Consider the following 24,112-nt stretch of genomic DNA (forward strand, 5'->3'; position numbering starts at 1 on the left):
GGAAGGTAGTTCCAAAAAATGCTAAATGTAAGGTGTGGGGGGCTCTTTTAATGGCACTGTAGAAATGTAGTGCTGGAAGGGACCTCAAGAAATCATCAAGTTCGCTCCCCACACTGACGCAGGACTAAGAAGACTATTATTGAGAGGTGTTTGTTCAACCTGTTCTTAAATACCTGCAATGATGGGAATTCCACATTCTCTCTTGTAAGCCTATTTCACTGCTTAACTATCCTTATATTAAGAAAGTTTTTCCTAATATCCGAATCAAGTCTCCTTTGCTGCAGAGTAAGCCCATTATTTATTGTCCGACTTTCAATCCTCTCTATCACACCCTTAACATATTTGAAGACTTGTTATCAAGTGTCCCACTCAGTCTTCCAGTCTCAAGACTAAATATGCACAGTTCTTTTAATCTTTCTTCCTGGATTTGGTTTTCTAAATCTTTTTTTTTTTCCCCCTCCCTCTTTGGACTCTCCAATTTCTCCACATCTTTCTTAAAGTGTGGTGCTCAGAATTGGCGTCACCCAAGGCCGAGTAGAATAGGATAATTACCTTCTGTGTCTTGTATATAACACTACCATTAATAAACCACAGAATATTTGCCTTTTTTGCAACTGCATCACATTGTTTGTTCATGTTCAATTTGTGATCCACTATAACCCCCAGATCCTTTTCAGCGGTATGATCATCTAGCCAATTATTCCCTATTTTGTAGTTGTGCATTTGATTTTTTTCTTCTGTAGTATAGTACTTTGCACATGTCTTTATTGAATTTCATCTTGTCGATTTCAGACCAATTCTTCAATTTATTAAGGTCATTTGGATTCTAATCTTGTCCTCCTACATGCTTGCAATTACTCCCAGCTTGGTGTCATCCATAAATTTTATAAGCATATTCTCTACTTCATTATCCAGTCATTAATGAAAATATTGAATAGTATGAGACCGAGGACTGACCCCTGCAGGTCTCCACTAGATACATCCTCCAAGTTTGACAGTGAACCAGAGATAACTACTCTTTGAGTATGGACTTTCAATCAATTGTGCACCCATCATATAGTAATTTCCCTAGTTCACTTATGAGATGTCATGTGGGGTTGTGTCAAAAGCCTTACTAAATCAAGATATATATCTACTTCTTCCTCTCTATACACTGGGCCAGTACCCCTTTCAAAAGAAGGAAATTAGATTGGCATGATTTGTTCTTGAGAAATCCATGTTGGCTATTCCTTATATATTGTCCTTGAGATGCTTACAAATTGATTATTCAATACATGGAAAGATAATGAAAAAAAATAATTAAAGTTAGGCTGACTGGTCAATATTTCCCCTGATCATCTTTGTTCCCCCTTTTAAAGATGAATTCACAAAGATCATTCCTAATAGTTCCAAGATTGCTTCAGCTAGTTCTTTCTTAGGATGAATTTAATCAGGCTTTGCCAATTTGAATGTGTCTAACATATCTAAATATTAACCCTTTTCTTTCCTTATTTTGGTTTGCATTCTTTTCCCCCTATTGTTAGTATTCATTTTGTTGAGTATGTGGTCACCATTAACCTTTTGAGTGAATGCTGAAGCAAAATAGGTTTTAAATACCTCAACCTTCTTGATGTCATCACTTCTTAGCTCTCCTTCCCCAAGTAAAGGTGCCTATACTTTCCTTGATATTTCTTCTCTTAAAATATTTAAAGAACTTGTTAGGTGTAACTCATTTTGTTCCTTAACCTTTCTGATTTTGTCATAAGCAATTTGACAATGTTTCCATTTTTTTTTTCTTTTATTTCTTTTATTCCTTTTTTATTTTCAAGTCATTAAATGCTCCTGATGGAGTCATATTGGCTTCTCACTATTCTTTCTTTCTCTCTCTCTCTCATCAGGATAGTTTGCAGTTGTGCCTTTAATATTGCCTCCTTGAAAAACAGCCAGCTCTCCTGAACTCCTTTAACCCTTAGATTTTCTTCCCATGGACCTTTCCTAACCGTTCTCTGAGTTTGTTAAAATCTGTTTTTGATGACCATTGTCCTGCTGCTGCTTCTTCATTCCTTTCTTTCTTTAGAATCATGAAATCTACCATTTCATGATCATTTACCCTCAAGTTGCCTTCCAACTTCAGATTTACAACCAATTTCTCTTTCTCAGAATGAAATTTAAGGATATCTCTGCACTGCAAAAAGAAGATCCATGGCAACAACTCAGAGCCCTGGTCAACTGACTTGGGCTCCTGGGGCTCATGCTAGAGGACTAAAATAGCAGAGAGGGGAGAGGGTCTCAGAGCCCAGGCTCCAGCCAAGTCTGAATGTCTGCATTGCTATTTTTAGCCCCATAGTGTGAGCCTGAGTCAGTTGACCTAGAGTCTGAGATTTGCTGCCAAGGTTGGTTTTTTTGTTTTTTTGTTTTTTTTTTTTTTTTTTTTTTGCAGTGTAGATGTACACTTAAATGGCGGCCTCCTTGCTTGCTTCCTCCACCTTCTGAAACAAGAAGTTGTTCCCAGCACACTCCAATAACTTACTGGACATTTTGTGTCTTGCCATATTACATTTCTAACAGATATCTGGGTAGTTAGTCTTCCACTACTGCCAGGATATTTTGGATGTTTCTGTTTGTTTAGGAAATGTATCATCCGGCTCCTCTTCCTGATTTGATGATCTATAGTAGACCCCTACACACCCCAGTTTTTCCGCTTTTATCTTTATTTTTATGGACTTTCAACTAGTATACCTCTCACCCTTTTTTTAGACTTTAGAATAAGTGTATATATTCTTGATGTATAGTGCAACACCTACTTGTCCTTACTGAGCACTCTATACCCTTCTATACCAATATTCCAGTCATGAGATCTGTTCCGCCATGTCTGTGTTGCTAAATAAGTGATAATTTAGCTAATGTACTAATATTTACAATTCTTATTTATTCTTTGCATTTCTGTATAGATATCTAAGATGCTGAGCAGATTCCCCTGCTTATTTCTCTCTTCTTGCTCATATGACCCTATTCTAATTTTCCTTGTCCCTCCAAACGTCTAACCCTCTGTAAAGGTCGCCCTTTTTTATGCTAACCTGTGGGCTTTTGTCACCTGCTCCTTTTGAGCCTAGTTTAAAGCCCTCCTCACTAGATTGATGAGTTAATGCGTGAAGATGCTCTTTCCCTTCCTGGTTAGGTGGAGTCCATCTCTTCTCAGTCCTTCTTCCCAGAACAGTATCCCGTGGTCAAGGAATCATGGAAGACTAGGGTTGGAAGTGACTTCAGGAGGTCCTCTAGTCCAACCCCCTGCTCAAAGCAGGACCAACCCCAACTAAATCATTCCAGACAGGGCTTTGTCAAGCCGGGCCTTAAAAACCTTTAAGGATGGAGATTCCACCACCTCCCTAGGTAACCCATTCCAGTGCTTCATTATTTTCCTAGTGAAAAAGTTTTTCCTAAAATCCAACCTAGACCTCCCCCACTTCAACTTGAGACCATTGCTCCTTGCTCTGTCATTTGCCACCACTGAGAACAGCGTAATTCCATCCTCTTTGGAACCCCCTTTCAGATAGTTGAAGACTGCTATCAAATCCCCCCTAACTCTTCTCTTCTGCAGACTAAATAAGCCCAGTTCCCTCAGCCTCTCCTCATAAGTCACGTGCCCCAAACCCCTAATCATTTTTGTTGCCCTCCACTGGACTCTCTCCAATTTGTTCACATCCTTCCTGTAGTAAAAGGAAGTCAAAGTCCCCTCAGTAAGACCATCTGCAAAGCCAGACATTCATCTCCAGACTCCATGTGTCCCTGCCTGAGTCCTTATCCTCTACTGGGAGGATGGACAGGAACACCACCTGAACTCCCAACTATTTCACCCTTGCTCCCAGAATCCTGTAGTCACTGCTGAGCTACTCAGGGGCATACCTAGCAGTATCAGTAGCGTCACTAGGATGAGCAGCACGGGGTAGTGGTCAGAGGGACAATTGAGCCTCAAGAACCTTTCTGTAATATCTTGGATGTGGGCTTCAGGAAGGCAGCACACCTCCTGGGACTTTGTCAGATCGGCAAATGGATGCCTCCATTCCTCTTCCTCTTGGGTTCAGTGGTTGTTAGCCTCCCAGTCTTGGGACTGGTGGCTCTTCCTGTTCAGATATTGGGGTCTGCCCCTCCCCTCCTATTGCCAGTACATTATACTGATTCTTGACCATGATGAATGGAGAACCTGGGAAGGGAGTGGAGCACTGTCTATCCCCAAAGGTGGCCAGGAGCCAGTTTCCTCCCTGAAGAGCAGCTAATTTGCCTTCCTCTTGAGACACGGTAGTCACCTGTAGCTGACTAGCATCCTGCTTGTGTCCTGTTGATGAAATCCTTGTGCTCCCAGAGGATACACAGACAAGCTACCTTCTTTTGCAGTTCTCTTGTCTGCTTCTTGAGGGATTCCATCAACAGACACCTCTCTCACTGTGGTAATATTGCCTGGCTTTTGTCAGCAGGGATGTGCAGGCCTCATTCCCAGCAAGTCAAGACCAGGGCCTGGGTGGAAGCTTCCAGGGTCAGTATGCCTGTCTGTCGGGGGGGCCCCCACAGGTGCAGGCAGAGAAAGAGTTAGCAGTGGTGTTGGCAACATGGCATTTTCCTCCTAGTGTGGGTTCTTGTGAACTTGCAAGTTAAGGGGGGGAAAAGCAACACCCTATCTCCCTTCCTTCGCTGGTGAACTCCTTTAGTCTCCCAGCTTTCTTTGTCTCACCAGTCAGATGTCTTTTGAAGATAACATAATTGTAAGAAAATTATGATGATAGGAATCTGTATATTGAAATGTGTATTACATTTCATTTAATATCATTCATGTGATATTGGTTTCACTGTAAAGCTCAACTAAGTTCGTTCCTGATGGATGTTTTTGGCTGATCTACCCTTAATGTGTAAGAATCTTCTCATACAGATTTTCTAAAAGTGTACCCTGGTCACTTTTTTGTGCATGGCAGTCCTGCTATAAACTTCCAGTTTCTTTAATATTTGGTAATTGTATGGCCAGGGGGAAACCGAGGCACAAAAAGGTTAAGTGATCGGTCCAAGGTTGAACAGGAAGCCTGTGACAGAACTAGGAATAGAACCCAGATCTCCTGATGCCTGTTCTTGTTCTTCAACTACAATCCAATTTCTTTGATGAGCTTGGGGCAACACAAAGTTGCTTATGAGCATAATGCAAATATACACCTATCAGTGTCTGTCCCTATTACAGAAGCATTACAGCTCAAATGGCTTGAAGCTAACAAGAATCCATCAAGATTCCACACTTAAGATTTTTTCCACTGCTACTCACTCCAGAAGCAAAACCTTTTATTTTTACATCTCCTGATCTTTGCAGGATCCCTCCATCTTGTCTTGCGATTGCTACATTTCTCTCCATTGGTATTATCTAGAGTTTTCTTATTCTCTAATTCCTTCCGCCCTATTTTCCGGCTCTCCTTTCTGTTGCAGTAGTTGCTATTGTGATATACCCAAACCTTTGTGGCTTACAAAGCCTCTTTCAGGGTACTTCAGTTCTTTTTTCAATAAACAGTATTGGTCTTAATTGATCCCAGCATTTTAATAACTAAACAAGCTTTGATAAACTAAGGAAATCGGGTGGGTGGAAACGACTGTTTAACTATGGAACACTTTACTTCATGTGTCTGTAGTTTGCTCCTGCATGTGCCCCAGCTCTTTTCAAAACCAACTGTAGGCATAGTCCCATTTGCAATATTACAAAGGTTTATACAATCTGTTTGGGATTAGTAGGGGGATCAGAAATCCTTGGCAAAAAATCTTCCGGCTTCCATCACTTCATCACTCTTCCCAGAGACACAGACCCACACATCCTTCATCCCACTCACTGTCTATAAGCCATACTACTTTAAGATAATTAGTCTTCTTTTTTAAAGATCAGAGATATTTAGATGCATAATACTGTACTAACAATGTCTTGTAGTCTTTCACTTTTGTAACCCTCGTTCTTCAACTGCCCAATTCCCTTCCCTAGCACGTGCAATTGTAGTCTTTCCATTGATTTCAGTGGGCTTTGGATCAGATCCTTAGTTTGTTGGCATCCCTTGTACATTAAGTATAATTTAGGTTGTAAACTCTGTGAGGCAGGAGCCTATCATGTTGCTTAGAAATAATTGTCTTATTTTTTGTATCAATGTCCTGAAATGTAGATCTGTTACTGGGGTATTTGTAAGTCATGGATTTTGCTGTCTAAATGCTGTGATACATTTGTCCCACTGCTCCTTTCCTCCCCAACCCCAGCATGTGAAACTTACCCTGCTACACTGGACAAACAGGCTTTGCTGTAAACATCAAGACAGGTCCTGTGCCTCAGCACCTGCTGATGGTTGAACATGTTCAGCGGTTTGTTGGAAGTGCAAGATGGCTTAGAAGATGAGGCTTACTGTAAACATAGTAGACTTTCAGAGGGGTAGTCGTGTTAGTCTGTTTTTAGCAAAACAGCGAGAGTCCTGTAGCTCCTTTAAAGACTAACAAATTTATTTTGGGCAAAAGCCTTCATGGGCAGAAACCCACTTCGTGCCCACAAAAGCTTATGCCCAGATAAATTTGTTAGTCTTTAAGGTGTCACAGCACTCTCGCTGTTATAGCAGACTTTGAATTCCTGACACGAGTGGGTCAAAGCAGACTAAGAATGGCAGAGCCACAAACATGGAGTACTTTTGTGCAATGATGTTGTCTACTTCAGCTGGAAGTGAACATGATTGTGTTTTAGGATGCTTCATACAAATTCTGCTGTTCCTATATGTATGGATTGAAGGACTTCAAATGGATTATTTCTGGTAGTGTTGGAAAAAGGTTTGTCTTTCTAGTTGAGCAGTGATAAAGGCCTTTCATCAACAGTGACATAGAGGTCTCAGTCCAGAAATCCAAGCTAAATAACAAAATAGAATCTGAAGGAGTTCTGACCTTCATTCTTTCCCTTATGCTATTTGATTGTTTTTGTTTTTCTCAGCAACAAGAGCATTTACCTGACTTGATCTTAATCCATTTATATACCTTTAAGAGCCACTAAAGATGAAAGGTAAATGAATTAAGGCTGGAATATAATCAGGTCCTAACTATTTATGCGTGGTTTGATTGAACTTGTGGCATTGTCTCTATTGGTAGGGAAATTCACTGCATCAGAATAGTGTGTGTTTTTGAATGAAAACTAATGGAAGTTGTATTGCCAGTTACAGTATATTTCTACCAGTATATATGCATATTGGTCCTCAAGTCTGGCTGAAATTTTTTAATGTATTCTGATTAATATAGTGATATGTGATGATGGACAGTTATCATGAGATAAATAGATGGTCATTCACTGACTAAATACATATTCTTTGTGGTATTCTGTGAAGGTAGGCATCTGTGCGGTTCAGACAGGTCAATATTAGTAAGCGTTTGTCTTCATTCCTCATAGGAACTTCCATTTTTCAGGTTAATTCTGAATTTCTTTAGGCTGAAACATGGCATATGCTAGCTCAGCAAAAAAACTATTCAGCTCATTTAAATACATTTTAGGTATATAGGCCTTAATATGCTCTTGGTTGGGTTTTGGGTGGGAAAATGTTTTATATTTTACATTTGGGGGATAATAGTTTGCACAGCAGTAATTTCTCAGAATCTTTTTTAAAGCATCAATCACAGTAGATCAGGGTATGTGCAGTGAAAGACATGATGCTTTTGTGACTTGAAGGGTTTGCTCTGCTGGAAGAAAATAGTTTTTCTAATTTTGCAGCAGGGGATGTCAGAATATCTGCATTATATTGAGTATTTCTGTATGAGGTTACAAATTAGGATTTCAGTAAAGAAAATAAATGTACTGTTAACTTTACACTGAAGCCATGTAATTAATCCACTTACAGAATAGATGTGGTTGCAGTTCCTATTGCAAAGTAGCTAAAACAATAATAAATATTGATTGAAGAAAGTTTAGATCTTAACACACTTAATTGAAAATACAATCAGTGGTCATCTGTTGGCTCTTGAAACCAAATCATGGTAGAATCAAGTTTACAAATGTAATTTCATTTTAAAATGGTTTGCTCTGTCCCCCGTTGACAAGCCAAACCATGAAGGAAACTGGCTTAGCTGGAACTAGTTTCCAAACTAGTTATGTAACCCAGCTTCCATCTGCAGTGGCTGTATGCTTTGTGCATTTGAGGTCTTTAGTTATAAGCTATCTACAGAAACTTGTAGAATAAATGAAGTGTAATATTTTATTTTTTTAAGGCACAAAATCTGAAATTCTACTTAAACAATCAGGTTAATATTTTCATTTGTTCAAACAAGAACTATATATATAGCAATGTATACTGCATTTTGTCTTTCTGCCAGGTGGTACAATACCTTCTATTACTCCAGAAAAATCTCCCTTTGTTGTGAACAGTGGACAAGACTTAAGACTGCGGTGCAACGATGATGGTCCAGTGACATGGGATTTTCAGAACTCAGACCCTTCGGCAAAACTAAAGCATTTCAATAATAAGGAGTGGTACATAAAAAATGCAACAGCCAAAGACACAGGCAGATACATATGCAAAAACAAAGAGAGTTTGAACACCTCCATTTATGTTTATGTTAAAGGTAAATTTTTGTGTGTGTTTCCCCGGCCCCCTCCTTCCCCCCTTTTCCCTCCCGAAGCACATCATTGGAGTTGGGTATCTGTTGTGTTTCTTTGCCTATGAGTACTCAGAAACTGTAGTAAAACTATTTCAATTGGTATCATGAGCAATCATTGGCCATAGATGGGATACCAGATGGGGAGGGCTCTGAGTTACTACAGTGAATTCATTCCCAGGTGTCTAGCTGATGGGTCTCACCCACATGCTCAGGGATTACCTGATCACCATATTTGGAGTTGGGAAGGAATTTTCTTTCAGGGTAGTTTGGCAGAGACCTGGGGAGTTTTCACCTTCCTCTGCAGCATGGAACACAGGTCACATGATGGTTTGAACTAGAGTAAATGGTGGGTTCTTTGTAACTGGAAATCTGTAAATCATGATTTGAGGACTTCAGTAACTCAGCCAGGGATTATGGGTCTATTACAGGAGTGAGTGGATGAGGTTCTGTGGCCTAGCATGTGCAGAAGGTCAGATGATGGTTCCTTCTGGCCTTCAAGTCTATGACTCTAATGTTAGTTCAGGCAGGTCTCACTAACTCTTGTACACCTTTCAGTAGTGGATAACTGTCTATCTTATGATACATTTTCTTGACTGTTGTTGCCTTTTACCCACCTCTGTCTTCTCCTCTGGTTTTCCTTTCTTCTGTGACCTGTTGGATTCTGACAGATGGCCTCGGTGGCAGTCAGCCAACCGTGCCAACTTACATGCCTCAAGTAGGCTGGCTCAGCTGTTATCCAGAGCAATCCATTCTCTTACCTGTGCCCATGTGGCTCAGGCTGCCTTCTTTTGGTGGGGTTTTTTGGGTGGCCTTTCCTATTGCAAATAGTGTTTCTCTTTCTCCATCTCTAGCCAGCAGTCCCTCTGAAAAATGAGGGAAGTTGCTTAGGGGCCTGTTAATCCTTCTGGAACGGCTCCCCAAGGACAGAGGAGCCAGCACAGCATGACAGGGGAATTTTGTCCAGATGGGACACTAGGGTATGTGGCCCTGTGGTGTTTCTGAAGAAATGCAAAGCTACCAAGTCCTCAGAACAGCCATGGATTGATTCCTAATTCTCTTTCACTTCACAATGCCAAGACAAGGCCTAACCATCCAGATGACTTGACCAAAAAGCTAACCTAAAACTCTGGAACCTCCCATCCATTAAATAGATGTAGACTTTCAGTGAGAACATGCTATGTTGGATTCCTTTAAGACCTCACCCAGCATCTCTTCTCAGCAGGTCACATCGTACCTTATGACCTGTGTATGCACAGATCTATTTTCCATCCCACCCACTCACCCATTCACAATCTGCCTTTAATCCCCATGTCAGCTGTCTGACTCCAAGAGCTCAGTGGTAGTCCTGGACTTTGCCTTCCCTCCAGTTCAGTACTAGCTTTCTCCCTACCATCTTATCCATCCAGAAACTTGGAATCCTTGGAAGCCATTCAGATGTTCCCTGGCAGTGGGGACATTTCTCTTGTTTCTTCTTCAGAGCAAGTCATATTTTTGTTTCTTGAGGATCATGAGCAAATGAAGCCAGACATGCCATTACCAGTATGTGATGGACACATTAGAGCTTTATCTACCAAAGCCAGGGTGGAGGTGAGCAGAATTACTAAGGCTTGATCCTGTGCAAGCCTCCTAGATCATCCTGGAAAGGAGAGGAAAACGTGGAAAGGCATAAGCGCATTTATTTAAGAGAATGAAGGCACCTCATTCCCCACTTCACCCCACAGAAATTGTGGGCAGTATTCCTGCTCCTCGAACACAAGATGAGTTGCTTACTATTATATTCACCCAGCCAGGGTACACTATTACAAAACCATGTTATAGTTACAAAACTATGTTCATTTGTCAGCACTGGTCTGCTGTCTTCCTCTCTGAGGTGAATATCCCACTAGTAGGTCATTCTTGTAATATGAAATATGAATGCCTTCCTCATCAAAGTTGGCTATGAGGTTACCATGAAGTTTAGGAAAATTGGTATGGTAGGACCCTCTTGCACCTGAACCTATCCAGGATGAAGATGACTAGGAGGAAACTGATTATTTAAGCCTTTGACAGCATACATTATTCATGAGTTCATTCATATTGTTTTCTGGTTTGGGAGGGATTCAGTGTTTATGCTGCCATCCTATTTGGAAGCCATTTAACTCTTGGTGCGAGACAGTAAGCCTACAGTAAAAGTATTGCCTGAGCTGCTTTTGCGTTACATTTTGGGGGTTTTCTGCCACTTGAAAAGAAATACAGTTAATGCTATGTCTTCATGTTGCAACTAAGACAGTGGGCTCATTGTCACTTATCCTTCCACAGAACATTGCAGAGTAGATGTTCTGTCCTCAGCTGACTCCATCTCTGACTGCAAAGTTCTTCAGGCCACAGATCTTTAAAGTATCCAGTTTAAGTAAAACAAATTTAAATGTGCTCTTCATTCTTGTTTTGATTAAACAATATAACCAAACAATATACTGTGTTCTTGTTTTCTTCTTCCCATCCTCACTGTGGGTCTCTATATTCTGGTGCTTGCTGTTAAGTCCCAGGATAGTGGATGTAAAAGTTACATGAAAACGAACTTTAAAGAAAAGGAGCAAAACTTGTTCAAATTCTACTCCTCCAATGTAAACTATAGCCTGGGGCAGTGGTATGGCAGATGGGGGCATAAATAAACTTTGACAGTCATGAAATCTCTTGATTTTTGGTTTTATTATTGTTCAAATTACTAGTATTTTAAAATTAGCAGCTAGCATGGATATCAGTTTTGGTTATAAAAATGCTTAATAAATCAGATATTTCTGTACTATAGACTGACATGAAAAATTGTAAGCAGTCATATAGATTAACTACATCATAATTTTTCAATACTATGGATTAACCAGATGTTTATGTAAATACCCCAATATTTTCAGGGCGAGCAAAGTTTTAACTTTGGCGCTTCCTCTGGTAGCAATATGTGTTCATGTAGATTGTCTTTTGCAGAACTAAAAATTATAATTGAGGTTGCAGTTCAACTTTCTTTTGACCATAAATTTCTCAGAAGTTCTCCTTCTGGGTATGAAACTCTATAGATCTGTTCTCAGCTCAGAGGTGAATATTTTTCTAATAGTCTGAGCAAAATCTATTCTGGCATTTTTTGGGTTAGACAAGAAGGAAATAATAATTTTCTCTTTTTAAAGATACAAGTAAAAATAAGATTTTTTTTGTCCTGCACAAAACTCTCAAGGGACTGAATTTTAAAACTACTGCACCTTCGCATAGTGCACAGTCAGAAAATATGAAAGTTTTCTAAAATTCTATTAGCAATAGTAACTTAGTAAATTTGAATTGACACAGTATTCACAATATTAGTAAAATGTACAATTTAATGTACTCTTTGTGCAATGTGACAGAGTTTGGTTTCTTGGAAACATAATTTGTGCAGTTCCTGACTTTTGAACATATTTGTCTTCTGTACAGATCCACACATCCTTTTCCTTGTTGACCCTGACCCTAACATCTATGTAAGAGAGGACAGTGATGCTCTCGTTGTGTGTCCAGTGACAGATCCAGATGTTTCAAATTTCACCTTGAAATTATGTGGTGGCAAACCATTCCCTGAGAATTTGATGTTTATTTCCAATCTCCAGAAAGGAATCACTATTAAAAATGTACAAAGATCATTTAAAGGGTGTTACCAATGCTCGGCAAAACAAAATGGAGCTGAGAAAACATCAGAAAATTATTACCTGATTGTCAGGCCAGGTAAATTAACTTTTTTGTCTCCTCTGCATGCATATGGGCATTCATCTGAACAAAACAGATTGATGAACGCTGCTGCGAATACTCTCCTAAGAAACACCAATGGATCTTGAACTTATTATTTTTCATAGAAAGGGTTGATTTAATAATGCAAGTTTAGGATTACTAGATTTTTTTTTTTTTTCCACATAAGAAAACAGGGTACATTTTAAAAAATAGTCATAAACAGCTGCGTGTTTGAGGTTTTGGCAGTGAGTGAATAGGTTGCAGGGACTTCTAAGCTTGTTCCAGATCTGGAATTTGGTGAAGTGTGAGTGTACACATACATATACACAAGGGAAGAGGTATCATATGACGTTTGACTGGGGGGATCTTAGAAAGTTCCAGCTAATTTTGGGTATTTCTGTGAACTCTAAAAGAAATGTGGGGACCCAGGCTTTTCTGAGCCCAGCTCCACTGTTGACACTCCTCTTAGACGCTCACTTTCTAATTCATTTGCTCTGTTAAAACTTCTAGTATTCAGTAGATTTGGACAGGATTGCCCTGCTAAAACAGAAGAGCAGGACACCTCATCCCCTTACTGTTCTCTGTATAATCAAAATTACAATTTAAAGAACTGATAATACCTAACAAAATGTATTAAGCTAACAAATACAGTTTCTGAAATAAAATACAAATACAACTACAACAAAATACAAATACAACTGAAATAAGGTGCATATGAAAGAGAGAAAGAGAGAGAAGCTGTGTGGTAAGGGTAGGAGGAAGTGGAGCAATCTTATTTTCTTTGTCTCACAGGGTCAAAAATGGTGGTTATAGAAATCTTGTCCTCTGATTTTTATAGGGCCTTCACTGGTAAAACTGCCATTTGTGATTGTTTACCTCTAATCTACCTCTTGAATTTGAAGCCCTTTTAAACAGACTTTTATTTCACCTTCCAGTGACATTGTACTTGAGCAAATTGTTGTAAATCAGTTTGGAGAGAAGGAAGTATAAGCTTCATGAAAGTACCTAAAATACATTAACGATTGAGGTGCACAACATCTTTCTAAGCTTTAAATAGCCTGCTGCTACCAAATGTGTGGTAGAACCAGGAATAGAATCCAGAGCTGCTCATTTCAGTTTGCTCCGTTCATCACTGGAAAACACTTCCTCCTTTTTTTGTACCATCATTTACATTATCCAAACATAGTTCAGGAGTGGACAGTTCAATTCCACTGGCACTAGAGTCAAATATGAAAAGTTCTATATAAGAGCTAGGTATTATAGTAACAAGAAGGAGGGAAGGAACACAAGTCAAACTCAGGAAAGAACATGTAAAAGAATATTTAGATAAGTTTTGATGTATTCAAGTCATCAGGGCCTGCTGAAATTCACCATAGTGGTTGAAGCAATCTTGGAATCATTAGCAATTATCTTTGAGAACTCAAGTAGGACTGGTGAGGTGCCAGAGGACTGGAGAAGATCAAACATAGTATCTACCTTTAAAAAGGGGGAACAAAGAGGACCCAGGAATTATAGTTTGATAACTGGAGACGTACTGGAACAAATTATTAAACAATCAGTTTATCAGCAGCTAGAGGATAGTAGATTTATAAGGAATAGCCAATCTGGATTTGTCAAGCAAGAACAAATCATACCAAATCAATCTAATTTACTTTTTTAATAGGGTTACTGGCCTAGTGAATGGGGGAAAGCAGTAAATGTGATAATCTTGGTTTTTTGTAAGGCATTTGACACAATCCCACATGGCATTCTTATTAACAAACCAGGAAAATGTGGTCTAGATGAAATGACTATGAGGTGGGTGCAAAACTGGTTGGAAGACCATACTCAGAGTACAGTAGAACCTCAGTGTTATGAATACCTTGGGAATGGAGGTTGTTCATAACTCTGAAATGTTTGTAGCTCTTATGTTAACATTATGGTTGTTTTTCAAAAGTTTACAACTGAACGTTGACTTAATACAGCTTTAAAACTTTCCTATGCAGAATCAAAATGCTGTTTTAAACCATCTTAATTTAAATGAAACAAGACAGAAACAGTTTCCTTACCTTGTCAAATCTTTTTTTAAACTTTCCCTTTATTTTTTTAGTAGTTTACATTCAACACTGTACCTTACTGTATTCCCTCCTTCCCCCCCCCCCTTTTTTTTTGTCTCTGCTGCTGCTTGATTATGTAATTCTGGTTTCAAATAAGGGGTTTTGGTCAGTTCCTAATTCTGGTGTTCCTAACTCTGAGGTCCTACTGTAGTTATCAATAGTTATCTCTCAAACTGTGGGGGATGTACCTAATGGGGTCCCACAGGTGTCTGTCCTGGGTCTGTTTCTATTTACCATTTTCATTAGTGATTTGGCTAATAAAGTGGGGAGCATGCTTATAAAATTTTCAGCTGATACCCAGCTGGTAGGGTCTGCAAGCACTTTGGAGGGCAGGATTAGAATTCAGAATGACCTGACAAATCAGCAAACTGGTTTGAAATCACCAAGATGAAATTCAATAAAGACAAGTGCAAATTACTGTACTTAAGAAGGACAAATCAAATGCACAGCTGTAAAATGGGGAATAACAGGTGAGGTGATAGTACTGCTGAAAACAATCTGGGGTTTATGAATTGAATATGAGTCAGCAATGTGATGCAGTTGCAAAAAAGGCTTATATCATTTTGGGGTATATTAAGAGGAGTGTCATATGTAAGACACAGGAGGTAATCGTCCTGCTCTACTTGGCATTGGTGAGGCCTCAGCTGATATATTGTGTCCAGTTCTGGGTGCCACACTTTGAGAAAGATGTGGACAAATTGGATAGAGTCTAGAGGAGAGCAACAGCAATGATCAAGGGTTTAGAAAACCTGACCAATGACGAAAAGTTTAAAAAAAAACAAAAAAACACCCAACAAAACAAAACTGGGCACATTTAGGCTCGAGAAAAGACTCAGCTGGGACCTGATAACAGTCTTCAAATATGCTAAGGGCTGTTATAAAGAGGACAGTGATCAATTGTTCTCCATGTCCTCTGAAAGTAGGACAAGAAGTAAGGGGCTTTAGATTAGTTATTTGGAAAAATGTCTAATTATAAGAATAGTTAAGCTCTGGAATAGGCTTCTAAGGTAAACTATGGAATCCCTCTCATTGGAAGTATTTAAGAACAGGCTGGACAAACACCTGTGAGGGACAGTCTTGGCATATTTTATCCTACATCTGCACAGAGGGCAGAACAAGATGACTTCTCAAGGTCCCTTCCACCCCTGTATTTCTATGATTCTGTTATTATTATTATTCTATAGTACAAGAAACAATTTAGAAGAAGGATTGGGAAAAAGTGTTGAAGCAACAAAAAAAGAGAAAATTAAAGGAGGAAATTGAAAAGCTATAGATGATATCACAGATAAATACATAGGTACTAGAGCCTTAGATAGTGTATATCATCACTTGACTTATGCAGAGCTACACCACCTTAAAACAGCTGTGTATCTACCTACCAAGTGACTAACACATATCACCAAAGCCATCTCAGATAGCAACTTTGTATGACAGTCTCGGTGAAGACTTACATTCTTCCCCTTTGTGATCATCCATCTCAAGCAGAGTTGAGGCCCATTGGCAGGGTGGTGTGGTGAAATCAAGATCTGCCATTCCCTGTGCACTTCCTGTCCTTTGATTAAGTGAAGAGCTTTCAGCTTCTAGGACATTCAGTTAGATGTTTTTCAAGAGCACTAAATTCACTTACACATTTTATATTTAATAAATTGCATTTCATTTCAAGATGCAGTTTCTTAGTGACCTAATTTTAGACTTCAGCATGTTAATCATTGTCATAGAATGAGTTGCCTGATTGATAGTTAAATACTGTCCACGTTTATCCATGTGACTTATGTAAACCTAGTTAAGTGTTCCCTAACTTTATGTATAGTTTAAAAGGGGATGAAAGGGAAATGTACTTGGCATGAAAGCTCTATTCTAATATATTACAGAGATTTGAATACCTCTAAGAGATCTGGATTTTGTTTGAAGGTTAATGACTCTTGATTTCTATCTATTTTGGAAGCTCTGAATGTAATGAAAAATAATGTGCTTATAAATTGTTTTCCAGTTCACAAAACCCTCCCAGTCATCACCTTATCCAAACCCAGCCAGCTTCTCAAAGAAGGGGAAAAATTTGAAGTTACATGCACAATAACAGATGTAGATAGCTCATTGGAAGCTAATTGGATTCCACGAAAAAATAAGGTGAGATCATTTTAAGTTTTAAAACAGAGTCTAAAAAACAACAGGACCAACGTCCGCATTCCTTGAAAATAAAACTTCTGTGTAGATATGTATATGTTTATCTCAAGTAAATAATATTTGGCCAGTTTCCATTTACCTCATTTCCTTATTTAGAGCAGGACTGTGACTTGTCCTTATACCATCATGCAGGCCAGAGGGGGGGTACCAGGCACCCTCCTACTTTCCTGCTTGGGCTACTCAAATCATTGATCACAGACCGGGGGAGAGTAGCCCCCACATATCCATTATTTTCAAACTTGGGAACCTGATGTTAGGCTCTTCAATCTGAAGATCAGGCTGCCGATATCAGCATAGTTAAATACAGAACCACTGAGCATCCACAAATCCCATTGGCATGAACAGGAGCAGCAAGATCTCAGCAGTTTTGAAGAGTTTGTCCATAGTTTATAAAAGTACCTGAAGTTCCCAAACTGGTTGTGTTGGTAATAAGACTTACTACTACTTCTGCATCATTCTGCAAATCACCTCAGGCAAATATTGCCCGGATACTGACTCTATGCCATTCCTAGATAATCCATTGGTGCTGGCAGAGTTTCTACCACTAAGTGCGTATCTGTTGGGAAATCCCAGCTCACGCTTCAAGAGTTAAGAAAGCCTAAATGACACGTAGGCAATATGGTACTTGCAGTTGGGGATTTTGGTTCTGTGCCGAGGTTAGCTATAAATCTTGTATTTGAGCACATTTTTGTTTTTTAAATTTTCTCGTTTGATTGCAGTAAGGTCAGAAATTTTTCATACTATATTTTTACATTTTTATGAATGAAAATTCATAAGAAATATATTTCTGACCATGTAAGTTTGACCTGTCAGTCATGTTTGGTAAATATCTGGGGTAGCAATCATTTAAATATTGAGTGTCAAATTAAATTTTGTACTGGAATGGCTAGAATACATAAATTTAATGAGTTTAAATAGAGGCAGAATTGCATATTGGCCTGAATAGTCAAAGTAAAAAATGTTCACTGCTTTCCTGATCACTAGTAGTTGTTGTTGCTACTTTTGAAAAATGAGTAGATCAGTTCTAAATAAACCCTTCCATGTAAAACTTAATATACTCTATTAATAACAAGGCAAAAAATCATAACTGTATTAAATGTACGAAACTCATCTGAAAATCTCAAGCATCTCTCTAAATGAAAACATTTTCGTTAGAACATCTTTTTAAAAAAAAAATAAAAATTCAAAACTATGCTCTGTTCTAATTTCAAATTACAAATCATTCTAATTTAATCATAGATTGGCACAAAAAACGAAAAGCACCCAACCACCTCATAAGATCCCACCTAAAATCTTTCTTCAACTTTCAGCCCTTACCCTGTAGAGACAACCCCCAACATACTAAGCATTTGAGAAAAAAAATGGGCTTTCCAATTTGTCCAGAAGTTTAATAAATCCAGATGCTGGCAGATCAAAGAGAAATATATTCCAAAATTGAGGACCCCTGACTAATCATCCTACCAGCAGCTCCCTCTCATTTGTGTTGAGAGAGCTCCATGTTGAGCTCATCTGTGGTAGAAAGACCCGAGAGAGAAGTGGTGCCTCATATAACTGGGTCTCAAGCTATATAAGGACCTTGTAGTTTAAAAGTAGCACCTTAAACTCTACCTAGAATTTTAGTGAGTGCCAGAGCAATTCTTGGGGTAATTTTTTTGCATGCTGTTTGAATGATGTACCAACTATCAGGCCAGCAGCCACATTCTGTGCTAGCTTCACCTTCCAAGCAATGTCAAAGTGAAAGCCAATGCAGAGGTTTCTGTCTAGTCTTGACACAGAAGGACTAGGAATGTTGTTTTAATATAATGGAAGTTTGCTTTCTGCAGAATCTGAATCTTTCCTGGTACTAGAAAATTACCTCCACCGAACCGGCGTTGGCCCACTGACACACACACCAATATTTGGGGAAATTTGGATTTGAACTTCATGGCTTTGGCCCATCTTTGTTTATCTGGTACTCTACAGATATGTGAGCAGACTAGATCCCCTGTATGAGGACCATAACATCTAATCGCAAGATGCAATATGCCCACTTCTTCCCTTGAAACCATTTGGAGTTGGGGGTGCTCAGCATCCAATACTATGGGGCTCTCATTTAGAAGGTTGTCACAGGTGAAACCCAACAGACTAAGGGTGCAAGAGTGGGGTTTGAGGAGGAGAGGCAATAAAGAACAAGGGGAGGGAATACAGCTTTGGGAAGAGCATTCTTTTTTTCACAGAGTTGATCATGTAGTTGTTTTGTGTGGAGAGGTTCCAGTGACAGGTTTGTCATGAAGACTTATTATTCCAGTTTAAAGTTATGAATATTAATGTAGTGAAATTATAATTACTTCTATTTTTAATTTATCTAGGAAGGATGCTGCATACACAGTATTTTAGATGTTAATTGTTTTTTACCGACAGACTGTTAGAAGCAAAAGCAAGAATGTGGGTGATTATGGATATGAAAAGAAATTAACATTGAGCATCCGTTCAGTGGGAGTTAATGATTCTGGAGCATTCACATGCCAAGCAAGAAACTCTTTTGGAACATCCAATGTCACAATAACCTTGAATGTACTAGGTAAATAGTTCTTAAAGAAATACAACATTTCTAAGAGCTGGAAAGAGAGAACACTAAGTAAACATCCCCCTTCCCCTCCCAACGTGGAACAGTAATGCTTATTGTCAAAAGGTATTGCAGACTGGTAATACGTTGAAAAAGAAGGATTAAAGCTTTAGTGTGTATCACTACTTTAATGACTGTAACCTACTGTATGTCAATCAAATGTGATCTTGCATAGAAGAGCAACCTAAACAGTGTTTCCATCTCTCTGGTTTGTGTGCTTTTAACTTTTTTAAATCACTTAATTTTAAAACCATTTCAGTGTTAATGAAGTACAAAACTTCCCTTTCTTCATCTTCTCACCCATCTTTGTATGGAACCGTCTTCTGGAAACTTACTATTTGCTGTGGGTCTTGCGTCAGCCTGTCTTGATAATGGGCGGAGTTATTACTAGTTCCACAGAAGTTGCCTTACATTATGCCCATGCTGTAAATAGTGTTGGCAGAGCCTATAGAAAACAGGTGCTCAATACCCACATTCCATGTAAAGGAAATTGATTTTCTGTTACATCCATTGGTGTGTGAATATGTTTTATGTAGGAGAAACCACACTCTGAACTCTGTTTAAAAGAATAATTGGGAGAAATTTTATACAATTTAAAAAGTAAAGTTTATTTTCTATACAACATTATAGCATAAAATAGATTATCTTAATCCAAAGACCACTGAAACCAATAGACTCCCATCCGTTGACTTCAAAAGGCTTTGGATCAGACAGTTTAAGAGCAGGCAAATCTTCTTACTCTGCCCCTTTTAGTAACAGGCTGTGTGTAGAAGACTATTTAGACCCCAAATGCCCTGTATTAATTTGTATGACAAGCAGTGTTTTCAAAATATTAAACCCCTGTAAGTGCTAATTTGCTAAATTGGTAAGGAGCATATTGACACAGTTTAGTAAGAGAATTGTGAACAGTACTGTTACTGGCTAAAAGATTTTCGGTTCCTCTACTTCCGAGAATGTAGAAATTGGAAAAAAAAAAAAAAAAAAAAAACATAGCTATGAAACCTCAGTATTTCTTGTTATAATGGTTACGCTGTAATGTCATCTTTTTTTTTTTTTTTTTTTTTCCCACTTTTAAAATAGTTTTTTAACAAATACCATTTCTCACACAAATACTATTGCAAAACTGTTTGTGTGGGTCTGCCTAGTAATGCCGGGAAAGCAGCAATAAAGTAAGTATCTGAATCAGACTCTCAGCTGGTGTAAATCAGCACAGCTCCATTGGCTTTAAAGTAGCTACCCCTATTTACACGGGTTGAAGAACTGGCCCATAATTTTGATGTATGTTTTGGTGTATTGCGATACATGAAGCTAAATTGTTATATAAAGTAGTCTAATGAATACTGAAGCAATGTTAAATATTAAAGGACAGAACTTTTTACCATGAGTCAGGGGATGGGGAAATAAGAAAGTTTATTATAAGGGAAGAGAAGTTGTTCAATACAGAGCCTATTATAAATATTAGAAATGCAAATGGCTTTGCTGAATTGGTTCACTCAGAACAGTTTTGTGAAATAAAGGGAAAAAAAGTTGTTCAGTGCATATTTGCTTTATTAAATGCAATGAGCACAGCACTATAAAACATAAAAAAAATATTTTTACAATGAAAAAATATTTAGATGTTATGCTTACTACAAAATTAAAGTTCTTAATCAGTTAAAAGCTGTAATCTTTCATTTTCAAAACAATATTTTGTTTCCTTGAGTTTCACCTACAAAAGACTATAAACAATCTGTTCTGGATTATTTTTACTATTAATTGGCAAGATAAGCTATTGCTTTTCTTTACAGTTCCAGTTCCCAGGATCAAAGCAGCAAAATATAGGGGGAAAAAACATAAGATCTTTGAAATTGTATCAGACACTAAATGAACACATCTTTTGACATTAACAAAAAAGCTTAGAAGAAATTGTAGCTATTTTGGTGAATTTACCTTTTTAAAAAAAAACAAAACAAAAAAAACAGGTTCATTTCTCTAAAATACAAGCAATTACAAAAATTCTGTTTTGGATATTGGCAGCATAAACATTGAATTTTATTTGACATGTTTTAGATACAATCTTGAACTTAGTAAGATTCCAAGACACATTGAATGTTTATATGGATAATAAAGTTTGGGATGGAATAAAAGCTCTTGTTTCAGAATTTAAAGACATTTCTAACCACAAGGGAACAGGTTGTACCATATCTGCCTGCTCTGGGGCTTCTTACACCTCCCTCTGAAGCACGCTGACCACTGTCAGAGACTGGACTAGATGAACCACAAGTTTGATCTGGTATAACAGTTCCTGTGTTCCTATCTTGAAAATTTCATGGCCCAAGACCCCAATTGTGCAGCCTGCTCTGCACTGCCAGACTTTGGCTTTCACAGACTTCCGTTGACTTTATTATGGCTTTAGCACATGGGTCCAACCAGGCAGAGCAATTTGGAAGCATGGGGAGCCTGAGTTCTTACCTTGGGTCTAACTTAAATTGTAGCTATTGTGGATCAGGAACCACTTTCTGCCAAGTGATCTGAAACTGACAATGCAGGTATGAATTAATATGAAATTAAAAACCTGTCTTTTAAAGAGGGTAGCATTAAAGCTGATGAGTTTATTAATTAAAAGAAAAACATTTCAGTAAATACATTGCTCTATGTGGTATTTCAGAAGGTAAATTAATGGTGATAAATGGTATCTCCCAAATAAAGTTTAAGACACAACAGTAGATGAACAGAAATGCCTTAGTTTAGAAGGATTGGCATCCAGACCTGTGAACTTCGTGCCTATTTCATTAATTACAGTTTTTGATAGTTGCACTTGTAATTAAGAGTTATATTACACATGACTGTGAAATGTTTAAGTACACAGTAGCAAAAACTCAAGATATATTGTCACAAATAATCTTTCTTGTCAACATTTCTTCCCCAGCAAACGGTTAAGGACTCCAATTTAAGCTCATTTAAGTACATGAGTAAAATTTTAAGCATGTGCTTAACTTTTCCAGGAACACAGCCAAGATATTTAAATTTATGACTTAGAAGATTTACCAACTATGTAGGTTTACTAATCATGGTTGCTGTAAGTTGTTGGTTATCACTCTGTTGCAGCCAAAGCTTCATTCCCATATATATAGCTAGTAGACTTGGTTTTAGCAGGTCAGAGTTCAGAGTATGCTTCCTAGATAAGGTTTCCTGTCTCACAGCTTGATGTTGGACCACTGACCTGGTATTAGTAAATAATGTGATAGAATAGTGAAGGAGGGGTAAAAATTGTATTTAAAATTGTTTTTCTTTTTCCTATTATGGTAATCAGATAAAGGATTTGTCAATGTGTCTACTATGAAGAATACAACAGTAGATGTGAATGCTGGGGAAAATCTAAATTTACTAGTTGAGTATGAGGCATATCCAAGACCAGAAGAAGAAGTGTGGTTGTATATGAATGAAACATTACAAAATTCATCCGATCATTATGTCAAATTCAAGACTGTGGGCAATAACAGGTAAGATGAGTAATTATAAGCATGACTGATTTAATTTGAAACAGTTACTGGAATCTTCCAACTGAAGATGAGGGTGGGAAGATGCAAAAGAAATCATTGCTCCCTCCCCCATCAATTCCAAAAGGACAGGGGAAAGAGAAAAATGCTGAAGAAATCCTCCTGACACAGGGCAGAATGCTGGCTTCTTATGCTGTGGGGTGCTTGTTTTCAGTTTTGTGATATGGGAAAACCATTCTTATTGCTCCTGATGCTGTCTTACTGTGAAATGCTGTCATAGATGCTCACCTGTTTGTGCATAATCATGCCCTCTTTGTGGTCATATCTGAGCATATCTGCTAGCACACTCTTGTGTACCATGGCAGGATACCTTCTAAACCTCTATAGTGTGTGTATTGATGCTTATGCAAAGCCTTTTCGGCTCTTTTCCACTTTGTTCCCTTTTTGTGCACCTGTGTTGGCAAGGACAGGGTTTAGCACTGAGAGAGCTTTTAAATATAGTAAAATGTGGTTTTCAGCATAAACTGTGACATAAACGGTCTGTTTTATTTACATTCAGAATATCTTTAAATTAACTTCATCATGTTAGCAACTGGCCTTCCATACATTTAGTGAGTAACAAACATGGGAATATTTAATTTCTCCTTCTTTGCAGATACAAGAGTGAACTTCACCTTACACGATTAAAAGGAACAGAAGGAGGCATTTACACATTTTTTGTATCCAATTCTGATGCCAAGTCCTCTATAACATTTAATGTCTATGTGAACAGTAAGTAAAATGAGCAGTCTGAAATCTTTTATCACAGTCATATTTTACAAAACTCAGTGCATGTACAAGATGTCCTAATATGGTTCAGCATAGAAGACCGTGTTTAACACAAAAAACAGTCAGTAAAACTATATCAATATCAAGATATAAAAGCACAGAGTACTTATGCAAATACATCTCATGTCATTCCTGACCTTAAATTCTATGGAATACACCTCGCTAATGATCATAGGAGGAGAATTCTGAAGGTTAAGTGTTTAACAATCTTAAAATACTGATGATCTGGTGAATTTATATGGGGGAAAAAACATTATCTGTAGAAAGTTGGCCTCAGAAAACGATGTCCCATAACCCTCTGATAATTTAGGGTGCAGTATAATAGGCTATGGAGGCTAGTTTAATAAAAAATGCAGATCGGAATCCAGTTAAGGGTATTAATTGCTTACATTTGTTTGAAGTGCAGCCAGACTTTGAAATCTTGAGCAGAGGATTGCACTCATTTATGTGCGTGGTAGCCTTTTGGCAATTTCAGTACATCTGCAAAATAATGTAGACAGTGTCTTTTCAAAAAGACTCACATAACTTTAGAAGTGTGTATGTTATCATTCCCAGGCAAATGTTATATAAAAATTCCAGAGTGT

General features: G+C 38.1%; 1 protein-coding gene across 2 annotated transcripts in view; it reads left to right on the top strand.

The window, feature by feature from the left end:
- The window catches only part of KIT (KIT proto-oncogene, receptor tyrosine kinase), a 65,049-nt gene that overhangs the window by 13,068 nt on the left and 27,869 nt on the right, over positions 1-24,112 (top strand). For both annotated transcript variants that reach the window (XM_067530541.1, XM_067530542.1), the window contains exons 2-7: positions 8,326-8,574; positions 12,049-12,333; positions 16,423-16,559; positions 19,017-19,176; positions 22,514-22,703; positions 23,356-23,471. In XM_067530541.1, coding sequence (XP_067386642.1) covers positions 8,326-8,574; positions 12,049-12,333; positions 16,423-16,559; positions 19,017-19,176; positions 22,514-22,703; positions 23,356-23,471 — 1,137 coding nt within the window. The remainder of the gene's footprint in view (positions 1-8,325; positions 8,575-12,048; positions 12,334-16,422; positions 16,560-19,016; positions 19,177-22,513; positions 22,704-23,355; positions 23,472-24,112) is intronic.

This window comes from Emydura macquarii, unplaced genomic scaffold (assembly GCF_026122565.2).
Source record: "Emydura macquarii macquarii isolate MOO-44397 ecotype Brisbane River unplaced genomic scaffold, CSIRO-AGI_Emac_v2 contig_3108, whole genome shotgun sequence".
NCBI lineage: Eukaryota > Metazoa > Chordata > Testudines > Chelidae > Emydura > Emydura macquarii.